Source organism: Hippopotamus amphibius, chromosome 2 (assembly GCF_030028045.1).
Source record: "Hippopotamus amphibius kiboko isolate mHipAmp2 chromosome 2, mHipAmp2.hap2, whole genome shotgun sequence".
NCBI lineage: Eukaryota > Metazoa > Chordata > Mammalia > Artiodactyla > Hippopotamidae > Hippopotamus > Hippopotamus amphibius.
Window position 1 is genome coordinate 11,621,663 of NC_080187.1, and position 14,951 is coordinate 11,636,613.

At 39.6% G+C, this 14,951-nt stretch overlaps 1 protein-coding gene across 4 annotated transcripts in view; it reads left to right on the forward strand.

Moving 5' to 3' along the window:
* The window catches only part of DENND1A (DENN domain containing 1A), a 517,643-nt gene that overhangs the window by 149,625 nt on the left and 353,067 nt on the right, over positions 1-14,951 (forward strand). For all 4 annotated transcript variants that reach the window (XM_057721732.1, XM_057721733.1, XM_057721734.1 and 1 more), the window contains exon 5: positions 6,074-6,193. In XM_057721732.1, coding sequence (XP_057577715.1) covers positions 6,074-6,193 — 120 coding nt within the window. The remainder of the gene's footprint in view (positions 1-6,073; positions 6,194-14,951) is intronic.

A 14,951-nucleotide genomic window follows, 5' to 3' on the forward strand; every position in this document is an offset into this window, starting at 1 on the left:
AGTTTCTTCATGGATGAAATGAAGGAATTGAATTAGACCTCTGTTTTTCCTTCTAGTTTTGATACTTTTTGTTTTGTTTTGTCTTGATACTTTTTGATTCTCCAGTTATGATTCATTTTTACTTGGTCAGGCCCATGTAGATGAGGGAGTGGAGGGATCTCTGTTCTTAGAATTATCCAATGAGTTTCTCAAGCAGATATCTGACAGTGGGGATCTACTCGTCATCCCCAGGCATTTTGGGTCAATGCCATTTTTGCCACTTGGATCTTTGAGCAGGGAATTTGAAAAACTTGAGTCTTAGGCAGATGAAAGGTGTGTTTATGGAAGGAAGCTTTGAGGCTCATGTAACCAAAGGTTGGGAGATGTAGTAGTTTGATAAGACTTGATTCCTGCCTAATTTCTCACAGTGAAGGAAGGGAGAAGCAGCTCTTATGGATGCCTTGCAGTAGATGGCCCAACAGGTAATTGCCAGGAAGCTGTAATAAACAGGACGGCAACATGTTTCAGTTCCATCTCTCAAATTTTATAATTTCATAACAATAATAATTAATTTCATTGTGTACCTATTAGATGCCAGTTACTTTGTATGCATTATTTCTAATCCTCAAAACCACTTTGCAAAGTAAATGTTATTCCCATTTTAGCGGTGAGGCTCAGAGAGGTGCAATAACTTGCCTGTGCTCACATCTGTAGTGAGTGGCATATCTGGGATTCTAATCCGAAGTCCAGACCTCACTGTTTCATCTTCTTCCTCTTGCACCATAAGTCTCTGCCTCTACTGAATCATTCCCAACAGCTTAAAAACAAGTTCTGGTATTCCTCCATCCTAAAAATAATACCCATCTTTGACTCTTCATTCCCATTCAATTACTGCCTGATTCTCCACTTCTTGGAAGAGTTACTTACACATCTGTTATTTATTTATTTATTTATTTTAAATTTTTGGTTATTTTTGGCTGCATTGAGTCTTTGTTGCTGTGTGTGGTCTTTCTCTAGTTGTGGCGAGCGGGAGCTACTCTTTGTTGCGGTGTGTGGGCTTCTCATTGTGGCGGCTTCTCTTGTTGCCGAGCATGGGCTCTAGGTGCGTGGGCTTCAGTAGTTGCAGCATCTGGGCTTAGTAGTTGTGGCTCACGGGCTCTAGAGCACAGGCTCAGTAGTTGTGGTGCACGGGCTTTGCTGCTCCGCAGCATGTGGGATCTTCCTGGACCAGGGCTCGAACCTGTGTCCCTTGCATTGGCAGGCAGATTCTTAACCACTGTGCCACCAGGAAAGCCCCTACATGTCTTAATTTATTGCTCAGCCCTCTTCAGCCTGTCTTCTGCTCTTGTCATTCAACTAGAGCTTTTCTTATTTAAGACCATCTAAAACCTCCATGGTGCTCAATTCAGTAGACATTTTTTTCTCTTATCTTGATCCCTGTGGCTATGGTCGACCACTCCCTCCTGCTTGTTCTGCCTGGTGGTTCTTCTTTTCTTCTTTGATGATCTCTTCTCTACCGATCCTCTAAATTGGTTTTTCTGTAACTTAGTCCTGGATCCTCTTCTATTTCTCTGAACTCTCTTCCTAAGTGATCTTATCCTTTATCATGGTGTTAAATACCATCTTTGTGTAGATGACTTCCAAATTTATAACTCCAGCTCAAACTTTTCCCCTGATTTCCTACATAGTATGTTTAGCTATGTACTCGACATTTTTATTTACAGGTTTCTTAAAGTTATCTCAAATAAAACTCTTTGAACTCTTCCCAAACATGTTAGTTTTTCCTACCATTAATTGGTAATATGCTGCCTGTTTACTCCATCTCAGTTAATCTGCTGGCTCTAATTAGGATCTATCCACCTGATCCATCTTCACTCTCACTACAAGAATTATGCCACCATCCAGTCTCACCTGGACTATTGCTCTAGCCTCCTGACTGTTCTCTTTTTATTTCTGCCTTCTTCCAAACTGTTCTCCACATAAAAGTCAGATAAAAATTTTAAACCTGTAAACCAAACTGTTATTCTCTTGATTAAAATCATCCAGTACCTTTCCATTGCCCTTACTAATCAATCAGCCAATCCTAATTCTTTACCATGATATATGGGGCTCTCTGCATGATCTGGTGCTTGCTTTATCTAGTGACTCAATCACTTCCTCCTCGATTCCTTTGTCTTAGCTGTACTGGTGTCCTTTTAGTACCTTGAACATGCCCAGCTCTTTCCAGCCGGAGAATCTCTGCGCAGCTCCTTCTCTGCCTGAAACAGCTAGTCCCCTGCTTCTGGAGTGGCTGCTCCATCCCATCCTTTAGGTCAGTATTGTCATCGCTTTTGAGAAGCTGTCTCTGACCACATTATCTCGATAGGGCTTTTCCTTCTCTTCCATTTTCTTCTGTCTCTGTTCTTTCTTTGGTTTCATGGAACCCTATCACAAGCTGTATGCTTTGTGTTTATTATGCTTCTCCAGCTAGACAAGAAGCTCCACAGCAGGGTAGACGTTGTATATCCAGCACTTGTTACGGTGCCCGATGTAGTTGCTTAGTTTGTAAGATGGGTAACTAAACTTAAAAGTGAGGCTGATATAGAAAATCTGATTTCTCACTGGAAGATTGGAATCAAACTATCCATCCACATGCTTCATGCCATTTATACACTGAACCTATAAATAATTTGAACATTAGGCAAAATGCTGGAGGAGAGGTCTTGAATCGCTGACAGGCATTTAAGAGGCAGCATGAAATTTAAAGCCTGTGATTGGAATGGTCATTGCTTTTCTGTTTTCCATATTCACCTAGGCATGGGAAGCATAGCTAAGGGTGATTTTGGCCCTGGTCTCCTGGGCTTAATTCTGGAAATACTCAAATTTGGTTTCTCTTGCTTAGTGGGAAGTATAGTTAGTCTGTTTGATAACTATCTGAATTCCTCACATACATGAGTTCCTTATACCGAGTTGACAACTTCTTGGGAGGGTTTTCATTGTGTTTGGTGCAGCGTGGCAGAATGGAAAGGACTTTAAACCAAAATTAGGCTTGAGTTTTTATTTTGGCCCTTGATACTTTGAAAAAAGCAAACCAAAACCACCACCACCACTACCACAACAACAAAATACCCTGAGCCTTAGTTTTCCCATCTATGAAACAAGAGAATTGGATGAGATGGTCGCAACTACCTTTAATCATCATGAAATCGCTGATTCCTGTTAAAAATGTATGGATTCGGATCCTGGAGGTAATCACAAAATTGCAGCCTTTAAGGAAGGCAACCCTTTCCACAAAGTCATTTTTATAGAGAAATAGTGAACATAGACTACCTTAGCAAGTAGAGAGGGAATGATAAATTCCTTGAAGATTCAGACTCCTTTGAGTTAATCTGAACTCAATTTGACTGTTAATTTGGCTGTCCAAGGAAAAAATATTTTAGAGTTTAATGGTCTGGGGCTCTTAATGACTTGTACTTCACCCTGCTAGGAATTTAAAAGGTGAATCAACTGAGAATAAGTGACCCCTTGTAAGTTGTGGTACCCTAAAAAGAATCTTTTTCACTTTAATGCAAGAGTGAGCAACTCGCTTGGTCACCCAGAGGACTCCCTCTTACTGAAAAGTTGCGACAGAGAGGAAAGGTAGCCTTCCTTTCTCCACTTACAGGTGTTACAAAGCTGAGTCAGTCAGGAAGATTCTAAGCAAATGCATGATTTTAATATGAATTTTAGTTTTCATTCAGATGTTAGCAGCTCGTATCCCTTTTATTAATTGTTCCTACTATGGTCCAGCCTTTATACCAAATGCTTATCTTATTTATTCCCCAAATATGCTTTGGGTTGGGTGGTAGTTTCCAGGGGAAGAAATTGAACTGCTTAGAGGTTAAATAACTTGCTAAATTAAGGCCCAGTTAGCAAGCAGTTGAGTTGGGATTTGAACCAAGTAAATCAGTAATGAATCTTTCTTTGAGCCTATAATGTAGCTGAAAGAATTTTCAGCCTTTTTGAAAGTAGTGAAAAGATAATAGAGAAATTAATGACACTCAAATCACAAACCAAGCTGTGTTCCTTCTGTGTCCTTTTCCTAGAAATCCTGGGTGTTTTCTTTTCACCTAGTCCTATCAATACCCATTGCTTCTAGTATGCTTCTTTTTAAACATTCTAGAAGTGAAATCAAACCCTGAGTTAAAAAAACAAAGTCATATTTTATATGTCACATAATAGTATTTCATAAAAGCATGACCTTATTTGTAACTTAGAATCATCCTGACCTGTTGCTTTAAATATTTTAATAATATGGGTTTTCCTGCTCCCCCAGTGAGGCCCACTCTTTTCCCAAATCACTTTAATTATGTGAGCTAGAATCCTGTTTCTCACACATCTTCAGTTCTCAACCTTGTTAAAATTAATCATATAATCCCCCTTTAAAACATAGTATTAAATCACCATAGTAACACAGTATCCAAGCTTTATAGATAAAACATAACAGCCATAAGAAGGTAGCATTTGGTGTCCCCTTGACAGCTCTATAACTTTTATAGAAATGTGTTCCTTCTCCTGGCTTGTGTAAGGTGGAGGGATAGCATTACTTACTTACACTTGTTTTATTACCACCTTGCTTTTAAATTGCTACCTTGTTTTTGTTCACCTTCCTAGTTAAGAAAGGAGAGTTGAAACTCTTTTCTTTCTGAATTATTTTCTTGTACTCTCTAACCACTCTGAGGGCTGTAATTGTTTTTCTTAAGTATGACCAGGTAGATTCCATTGACCTTTTGTCCTGGAATACCTTGAAAGTCTCTTTAATTTTCTTATGTGGCCTGTATAGGGGAGTTTTAGAAAAGAAAGCTATCCATATTTGAAAACTTAATTCATATCCTATCAAAAAATTCAGTGAGTCTGCCTTTGGAAAAGTCCTGGTGAACCAAGATTTTTCATTTCTACTGACACTTTATAACAAATTATAGATGAGAGCATCAATTTGAGTATATTTTGTAAAATATGTATAAAATACAATATAAGTTAATGAGTTTCTTTGAATAATTCAATGCCAAATTCTAAAATATTAACATAAATTTGTGTATTCATATTTTAATATTTAACTTATTTTTAAATAGGAATCCAAGCTAACTGGTAAATTGGCTTTAAAAAAGTAGATTTTTAAATATTTTGTAACTTTAAAAAAATTTCTAGATTAACCTGATTAGTAATATGCTTTTTAATGTTTTGAACTAGATGTTTTTTATTTTATGTGTGGTTTGCTGATTTTGGGGTTGATACAGGAATTTTTAGCTTTTATCTTGTGTTTTTCTTTAAAACCTGTTTCCTTAAAAAATACCTTGCATTGATAAGACATTTGCCATTTCTGTCCTGTAAAATATAAAATATTCCTCATAAATTTGGAAATTATGAAAGATACAGGAATTTAGGAAGTAACACCTAACCTTGCCCTCCTTTGAATTCCAGCTCTTTCCCTTAGTAGCTCTGTGAACTTGATTCAGTTATTCACCTATTCAGTTCTATAGTTTCTTTTTCTGTAAAATGGAAACATCCTCTAAACTCCAGGGTTGTTGGGGAAGTGAATGAGATGGTATAATATCAAGTGTTTAACTTTGTGGCTGGCACTTAAATTCTGTGGTTGCAAAATCCCTGTTATTTTCTGAACTAGAGGAATGATCAGATGAGCATCATTACCAGCAAGCTGGCAGAGAGGGTTTGACGTCAGATAGGCCTACCTTTAAAATTTAGCTTTTTGCAATTTACCAGGTGCACCTGAGGCAGTGCCACTCTAGGCTATTTCTTCATCTATAATATGGGGTTAATAGAATGCACCTTTCAGACTTGTATGCAGTAATCAACAGTGACCACACACCTGCCTGAGCTCAGTAAGTAGGAGGTTTGGTAGCTGTGATGAGGTGGTCACTACTTGCTGTCTTTTTTTTTTTTTTTTTTAATACTAGCTTACAATCTGTTCCCTTGAAGTGTGTAAATTTTAAGTTCATTTGCAAAGAATTCCACTGAGAAAGGAAATGTTACAGGTTCAATGACTTGTTGTGATTAGATACTTTATCAGGAAACTTACTGCACATTCATTTTCCCCTTTGTTCTGTCTTTGCCGCAGCCTCACAGTTAGCCAAGTTGGCCAGAACTTCACGTTCGTGCTCACTGACATTGACAGCAAACAGAGATTTGGGTTCTGCCGCTTATCTTCAGGAGCAAAGAGTTGCTTCTGTATCTTAAGGTAAGGAAAATGGCTTTGGCTATTGGCTAGTTCTGTGAAACAATGTCAGCTTTTGCGTTTTTCTTCTGTAATTAAGTTTTCCAGCTGTTCTTTTTATTTTCCTATCTGTTTCCCACAAGTCACTGCACTTGGGGAGAAGGACTTCACAATGTTGTCCTTGCACTTTAAGTTCTACAGATAATTGTATTTATTTATTTGTATCACATCCCTTGGGTGGGAAAAGGGATCATTGCTTCTGTGGAGTGTGTAGAAGCTGGAGAATCAGCATGGCTTCAGTTCCTCCTGCTGTTATCTGGAGCTGTCAGAAATTAGCCTGTTAGGCTTTCCCTTGGACATTTTGTGTATGTAAGATTATTAATAAAGTATGTGTCTGTAGCTCAGGACGTCTTGCAGACACTGATTGTGTCCTTCTCAAAGTAACACCCCTGCCCCCTTTGGGTCAATGAGTTAGTAACTGTTTCCCAACTTGGCTCCCTCTGTAGAGGTTTGAAAAAAGTACAGAATCCTGTTAAGAAGGCTTCTTTGGGTCTTCTAAAACCCGCTCCATACACCAGAACCACACTTACTTAATGCTCCATTTCCTCCTGCCAGAGGGGTAAGGCATGTTCTGGGGTGGGAGGATGTGTGGAAATCTGATTTCAGAGCTGCTGGCTCTGTGGGCTCCTGCTGGGCGCCTCCTGAGGGGCAAGTAAAGGCATCCCACACACTCTCCTCCCCATCTGCCTCGGTTAAGTAGGTGTCAGAGGGGCCTGCCTCTTGTCTCTCTCTGCTCATGTGCAACAGCTCAGGGCAGGACAGCAGGGAGGCGCCCCTGACAAAACCCGGGTCCCCAGTCTTGGGCTTGGGTCTGGGGATAAGAGGGCAGACCCTCTATGAATTCCAGAAAGGGTAGTTCTCTGGTGTACTAGTCTCTGTACTTTCTTCTCCTCCCCACTAAGCAGAAACCACCGCCTCCCCCCCCCCCCCCCGCCCCCCAAACACAGACAGCCTCACACCATGGTGGGGCGTGTGAGGGCTGACTCTTGAAGTGCCTTAGCTCAATAACTGTCAGTCAGGACTGCTACTTCTGTGTTTCTCTACACAGATCTTATTATCATTATTATTTTTAATCAGTGAAGTCAAACTTTCTTCCTCATCAAGCATAGCACCTGTAATTTGGGCACTAGAGGACAACTGCTGGAAAGACTTTAAGAAGAAGGTACAAACCCGGCTGCTTTGTGAGGCTGTTGTTCTCAAGCATACCTCAGTAGCCGAGGCCCAAGGACTGCCTGCCCAGGGTATTAGACTCTGATGTAAATTATTATTTACTTTTTTATTTAACAATTTTTTTTCAAGAAAATTTTCTCTTCCGTTTTTGTCTAATGTATTTCAGCCTTGGCTAAGACACTGCCTATTTATGTACTCATTCAGAGGAGATGAGGGTTTAAACCAAGTTCCTGCAGTTTTGCAGAAAGGTTTTTGTCCCATAATGTTTTGGGTTATGATGTTTTTTTTCAAAGCTTGGATGTGTGTGTTGGGGGAAAGGGGACTCTTGAATTGGCACAATTACATTCACTCAGCAAATTTCAGAGAGTGGAAAACTGTTTATTTAAAAATTTAAATTTAAAAATTGCTCACATCTGATTCTGGCATTTGACTCTGTGTCTGCATGTAGGGCCATGGACTTCATGCTTGTGAGAAGCTAGTTGAATAGCCTCTTGCTGTCATCATTTAGAATGCAAAATAACAGCAATTGGTGTGTTTTCTATCTCTTATACTAGCTTGGAACTATGGAAAAAAATTTGGTGGGTTAATTCATTTGTTTGTTAGCCCTTGAGTCCCTACTATTAGCTAGTCCTTGCCCTCAAAGAGTTCCCAAGACAAGCTGGGGAGACAGATGATCGTGCTGTAATATCCTATATATAACACATAGAGCGATCCCATGGCATAGTCTTCTTAACTATTGATAATCTTTTTTTTTAAGATTTTTTTTTTTAGATATTTATTTATTTAGGCTGTGCCGGGTCTTGGTTGCAGGCATGTGGGATCTTTGTTGTGGCAAGTGGGATCTTTTTTTTTTTTTTTTTAGTTGTGGCTTGTGGACTCTTCATTGCAGCATGCATGCAGGTTCTAGTTCCCCAACCAGGGATCGAACCCGGGCCTCCTGCATTGGGAGTGCAGAGTCTTACCCACTGGACCACCAGGGAAGTCCTACTATTGATAATCTAATGCCAGATGATAGTGGCTGTAGTTGAAAATAGAGCCTTCTATGAATTCTGGGACATGCATTTCATGGGTATTTAACATGAGGGCGGAAGGCTGTCTTTATCTTATCCAGTTTTTGCTTATATACAAGGCATACAGAATGGTACTTTCCCTGTGGTTGGTTTGGTAACATTGCTGGGTCAAGACTACCAGCATATGAGTGGAAGGGCTTGCTGTTAACCCTGGATGACTGGTTGGTGACACGTGCAATGGAGAGGAGTGAGGTCTACCAAAAGAACGTGGGTGGGATTTGGGTCTGGGTTACATTATTAGCATCATCCTCTTTTGCTGCTGGGTCTCCTTGCTTTCTTCAGATGCTTTTTCTTTAGTTAACCTGTGTATTGAGGTCCAGTCACCATTCCCACCGTGCCCAGTACTCTAGCTCAAGTATGTTCGGAAGCCACCTTTACTTTTGCTTTCCATTTCTTCCCATGAGATATGTAGTTCCTAATGATGGCATCTGCTCAGACAAGGCCTCTAATGTTCCAGGATTTAGTTTTTTGGGATCACTTCCTGTCTGACTGCTGTCCCAAGCTCATGTCTTCCTGGCTCATATGAACGACTGGACCTTTCTTCCTTCACACATTTACACATCCTCCCAGACTCAGCTTGGGCACTTCTCAGAGTAGCTCTCTCCAGGCAGAGGTAATCATCCCATCCTCTGGATGCACCCTGCATGCTTTGCACACTTCAGTTACACACTCATAAACCTCTATCTTCCTGTGTCTTTCTCATATTGAACAGTTAACTCTTTAGGGTAAAGGTTGTGTCTTAAGCAACTCTACATCCCTACCACTTAGTATAGTGCTTGACCAAGACATTGTGTGCATGGCTTTCAGAGACAGGGAGATCCATTGCATTCAGTTGGAAGAACAGGCTACTGAGGGCTCTGCGTGAGAGGACAGGCCTCATTGGACACTAGTTCAAAGAGAAAATATGAAATCCAGTTATTGGTTCATATTACCAAACAATTCATGTTAGTCATAAGAGATGCACTTTTGAGTCTTACAGTGGAGATTCACTGACACAATGGACAGGCATTATGTCCATAAAGGACTAGATCATCAGCATTTACAAAATTTGAACTTAATTTCACAAGAAAGGTTCTTAGACATCCTTTATTCAATATTAACTTATTAGGTTCATTATTAGGGGCATTGTCTGTTTCTCCCCACTAGAATGTAAGCTCCACGAAGGCTGGGAATTCTTACCTGTTTTGTTCGCAAAACACCCAAAGTGTATTGAAGAATGTCTGCACATGGTAGACACTTAGTAATACTTGTTTTACGAAGAAATGAATCCCTGAGTTTATTTTTAAACATTTTTTCAAAGTTGGTTTGAACTCTTGTCACCAGCTAACCTTGACAGAGATGTGGTTGTACTAAAGTATAAGTCTTGTTAATGAAAGTGCCATGGTTTATAAAGCCAGAAGCATTATTTCCTCCCACAATTGACTGGTTCTTTCTGTTAAAGCATTTTACTTTACCTTGAGAGTCACTATTATATTATTTAACTAGGTGCTAGATACTAGTTAATACTAGATTAAAAGCACCAGCTTGGAGAACAAGAGGAGAACAAGAGTTATGGGTAAGTTAGTTGTTCTTCATTATAAACCCAGGAATCTGAGAAAGTATTTTAGCATTTTTTAGATAGCACCGTCTTAGACTCACCATCTGAGTCTAACATATAATAAGTATTTACCTCTGAAATCATTCAAATATCTTAAGACAAAATAACTTAGATCATTTTTTTCATGGCTTCTGTTTGCCCAAGTAACACATGCCCCATCAAGGCTAAAGCTGTAATGAAATATGCTATTTATAGCCAATTTCTGGTTTTGGATGAACAGAAGGAACACAAGAGTTCAAAGCCATACTGTATTACTTGGGGTGGGGGGAGTAGATTATGGAAGATAAGCCATACAATGTTAAATTTCTTTACTCTTTATAAAGGAACTTTAAAAATATTTGTGTTCTGCAGTTTTCTTCTTTATATATAGGGATCTTATTTTGGCTCTTGAGAAAGCTTGAGTAACTATCTTTATACCCAAATAGAATTGTTCGGAACCTATTATACATTTTGGGAAGAAATAACTTGCTTCATCAAGATGGTGTCTAAAATTTTTTTAGTTTAACATTTAAAGTTTTTATTCAATTAGTAATTAGCTTGGTATCTAGTGTATACCAGGAATGAGCAATGCATAACACATAGTCTTTGGCCTTTATTTACCTCAAGGTCCCTTAAAATAGACACAAAGATCTAGCCCCAGCTACCCATATGAGAACCTTTCAGATGTCATGTTCATCCAAAATTTTGGTAAGCTGAATTTTCTGAACTTGGTATTACAAACTGAAAACAATATATACTTTTTGTCCTTTACCAAATATAAAATTGAATATGCTTCTGAGTGCACTGTACCCAGGCCACCTCTGATTTTGATACGCACCTCCCATTTCACCTCTACTACCCTTACTGTCTTAGGAGCCACTTAATCTTTGGGAAGGGATAGTGTAAACAAGTAATTAAAATATAATGTGGGGCTTCCTAGGTGGCACAGTGGTTAAGAATCTGCCTGCCAGTGCAGGGGACACAGGTTCGATCCCTGCTCCAGGAAAATCCCACATGCCGCGGAGCAGCTAAGCCCATGCACCACAACTATTGAGCCTGCGCTTTAGAGCCTGTGAGCCACAACTATTGAGCCCATGTGCTGCAACTACTGAAGCCCACGAGCCTAGAGCCCATGCTCTGCAACATGAGAAGCCACGGCAATGAGGAGCCTGCGCACTACAACGGAGAGTAGCCCCCACTCACCACAACTAAAGAAAGTCTGCGCGCAGTAAAAAAGACACAACACAGCCAATAAATAAATAAATAAATAAATTTATATAAAAAATATAATGTGATAAGTGCTATTTTAAAAAATATATATGTGTAAAGTTCTTTGGGGTCACAGATTAGGCAGTGCCCATGTCTGACTTGGAGAATCAGAGAAAGTGTTGCTGATGGGTTCCAGTTAAACTAGGTGTTGGAGAATCACTGGGGGCTTGCCTGGAGGAGAATGGGAGAAAAGCTCTCTAGGCAGTGAGAACTGGTTGCACAAAGGCCCAGAGAATTGAAAGCTATAGCAAGATGAAAGAATAATGAGAATCCTGATGAGAGGGTGATAGCCGAGATGATGCCATAGAAGTCTTGGGGCCAGGGTGTGAAGGCCCTTGTGGAACATGCTCAAGATTTCGGATTTATCCCATAGAAAGTGGTGTGCCATCCTGTATTCTGGGGCAGGCGTTAGAAATATTGATGTTTGTACACCAAGGGTAAAGTGGCTTTTGTACATGAAATTGCTGTCTACACAGGCTTGGAATTTTCTCGTTATTGTTAGAGGGATGCTGCACATCACTTTGGGAGCAACATCTGATTAGGTTGGAATTTTCAAGCCTCAACTTCAATGTTTTTTTTTTTTGTTTTTTTTTAAATTTATTATTTTTTGGGGGGTACACCAAGTTCAATCAGCTGTTTTTATACACATATCCCCGTATTCCCTCCCTCCCTCAACTTCCCCCCCATCCTCCCTCGAGTCCCCCCCACCCTCCCCGTCCCAGTCCTCTAAGGCATCTTCCGTCCTCGAGTTGGACTCCCTTTGTTATACAACAACTTCCCACTGACTATTTTACAGTTGGTACTATATATATGTCTGTGCTACTCTCTCGCTTTGTCTCAGCTTCCCCTTCACCCCCTGCCCCCCCCAAACCTCGAGTTCTCCAGTCCATTCTCTGCATCTGCGTCCTTGTTCTTGTCACTGAGTTCATCAGTACCATTTTTAGATTCCGTATATGTGAGTTAGCATACAATATTTCTTTCTCTTTCTGACTTCCTTCACTCTGTATGACAGACTGTAGTTCTATCCACCTCATGACATATAGCTCCATCTCATCCCTTTTTATAGCTGAGTAATATTCCATTGTATATATATGCCACATCTTCTGTATCCATTCATTTGTTGATGGGCATTTCGGTTGCTTCCATGTCCTGGCTATTGTAAATAGTGCTGCAATAAACATTATGGTACAAGTTTCTTTTGGAATTATGGTTTTCTTTGGGTATATGCCCAGGAGTGGGATTACTGGATCATATGGTAGTTCTATGTGTAGTTTTTTAAGGAACCTCCAAACTGTTTTCCATAGTGGCTGTACCAACTTACATTCCCACCAACAGTGCAGGAGAGTTCCCTTTTCTCCACACCCTCTCCAACATTTGTGGTTTCCAGATTTTGTGATGATGGCCATTCCGATTGGTGTGAGGTGATACCTCATTGTGGCTTTGACTTGCATTTCTCTGATGATGAGTGATGTGGAGCATCTTTTCATGTGTTTGTGGGCCATCTGTATGTCTTCTTTGGAGAAATGTCTATTTAGGTCTTCCGCCCATTTGTGGATTGGGTTATTTGCTTTTTTGGTATTCAGCTGCAAGAGCTGCTTGTATATTTTGGAGGTTAATCCTTAGTCCGTTGTTTCATAGGCAATTATTTTCTCCCATTCTGAGGGTTGCCTTTTAGTCTTGTTTATGGTTTCTTTCGCTGTGCAAAAGCTTTTAAGTTTCATGAGGTCCCATTTGTTTATTCTTGATTTGATTTCCATGATTCTAGGAGGTGGGTCCAAAAGGATCTTGCTTTGATGGATGTCATAGAGTGTTCTGCCTATGTTTTCCTCTAGGAGTTTTAAAGTGTCTGGCCTTACATGTAGGTCTTGAATCCATTTGGAGTTTATTTTTGTGTATGGTGTTAGGAAGTGTTGTAATTTCATTCTTTTGCATGTTGCTGTCCAGTTTTCCCAGTACCACTTATTGAAGAGGCTGTCTTTTTTCCATTGTATATTCGTGCCTCCTTTGTCAAAGATAAGGTGCCCGTATGTGTTTGGGCTTACTTCTGAGTTCTCTATTCTATTCCATTGATCTTCCTTTCTATTTTTGTGCCAGTACCGTAGTGTCTTGATCACTATGGCCTTGTAGTATAGTTTGAAGTCAGGAAGCCTGATTCCACCAACTCCATTTTTCCTTCTCAAGATTGCTTTGGCTCTTCGGGGTCTTTTGCGTTTCCATACAAATCGTAAGATTTCTTGCTCTAGTTCTGTGAAAAATGCCATTGGTAATCTGATCGGGATTGCATTGAATCTGTAAATTGCTTTGGGTAGTACATCATTTTCACGATGTTGATTCTTCCAATCCAGGAACATGGTATGTCCCTCCATCTGTTTGTATCGTCTTTGATTTCTTTCATCAATGTCTTAAAGTTTTCTGCATACAGAGCTTTTGCCTCCTTAGGCAGGTTTATTCCTAGGTATTTTATTCTTCTGGTTGCAATGGTGAAAGGGAGAGTTTCCTTAATTTCTCTTTCTGCTCTTCCATTGTTCGTGTATAGGAATGCAAGAGATTTCTGTGCATTAAATTTGTATCCTGCTACTTTACTAAACTCATCAATTAGTGCTAGCACTTTTCTAGTAGAGTCTTTAGGGTTTTCTATATGTAATATCATGTCATCTGCAAAGAGTGACAATTTTACTTCTTCTTTTCCAATTTGTATTCCTTTTATTTCATTTTCTTCTCTGATTGCTGTGGCTAGAACTTCCAAAACTGTGTTGAATAATAATGGTGAGAGTGGACACCCTTGTCTTGTTCCTGTTCTTAGAGGGAATTCTTCCAGTTTTTCCCCATTGAGAACGATGTTGGCTTTTGGTTTCTCATATATGGCTTTTATTATGTTGAGGTAATTTCCTTCTATGCCCATTTTCTGGAGAGCTTTTATCATAAATGGATGTTGAACTTTGTCAAAAGCTTTTTCTGCATCTATTGAGATGATCATGTGGTTTTTATCCTTCAAGTTGTTGATATGATGTATCACGTTGATTGATTTGCGTATATTGAAGAATCCTTGCATCCCAGGGATAAACCCCACTTGATCATGGTGTATGATTTTTTTAATGTGCTGTTGCAGTCTGTTAGCTAGTATTTTGTTGAGGATTTTTGCATCTATATTCATCAGTGATATTGGTCTGTAGTTTTCTTTTTTTGTGACATCTTTGCCTGGTTTTGGTATCAGGGTGATGGTGGCCTCGTAGAATGAGTTTGGGAGTGTTCCTTCCTCTGCAATATTTTGGAAGAGTTTGAGAAGGACAGGTGTTAGTTCTTCTCGAAATGTTTGATAGAATTCGCCCGTGAACCCATCTGGTCCTGGGCTTTTGTGTGTTGGGAGATTTTTAATGACTGCCTCAATTTCCGTACTTGTGATTGGTCTGTTCATGGTTTCTATTTCTTCCTGGTTCCGTCTTGGAAGATTGTATTTTTCTAAGAATGTATCCATTTCTTCCAGGTTATCCAATTGATTGGCATATAGTTGCTTGTAGTAGTCTCTCATGATGTTTTGTATTTCTGAGGTGTCCGTTGTTACTTCTCCTTTTTCATTTCTAATTCTGTTGATTTGCATCTTCTCCCTTTTTTTCTTGATGAGTCTGGCTAATGGTTT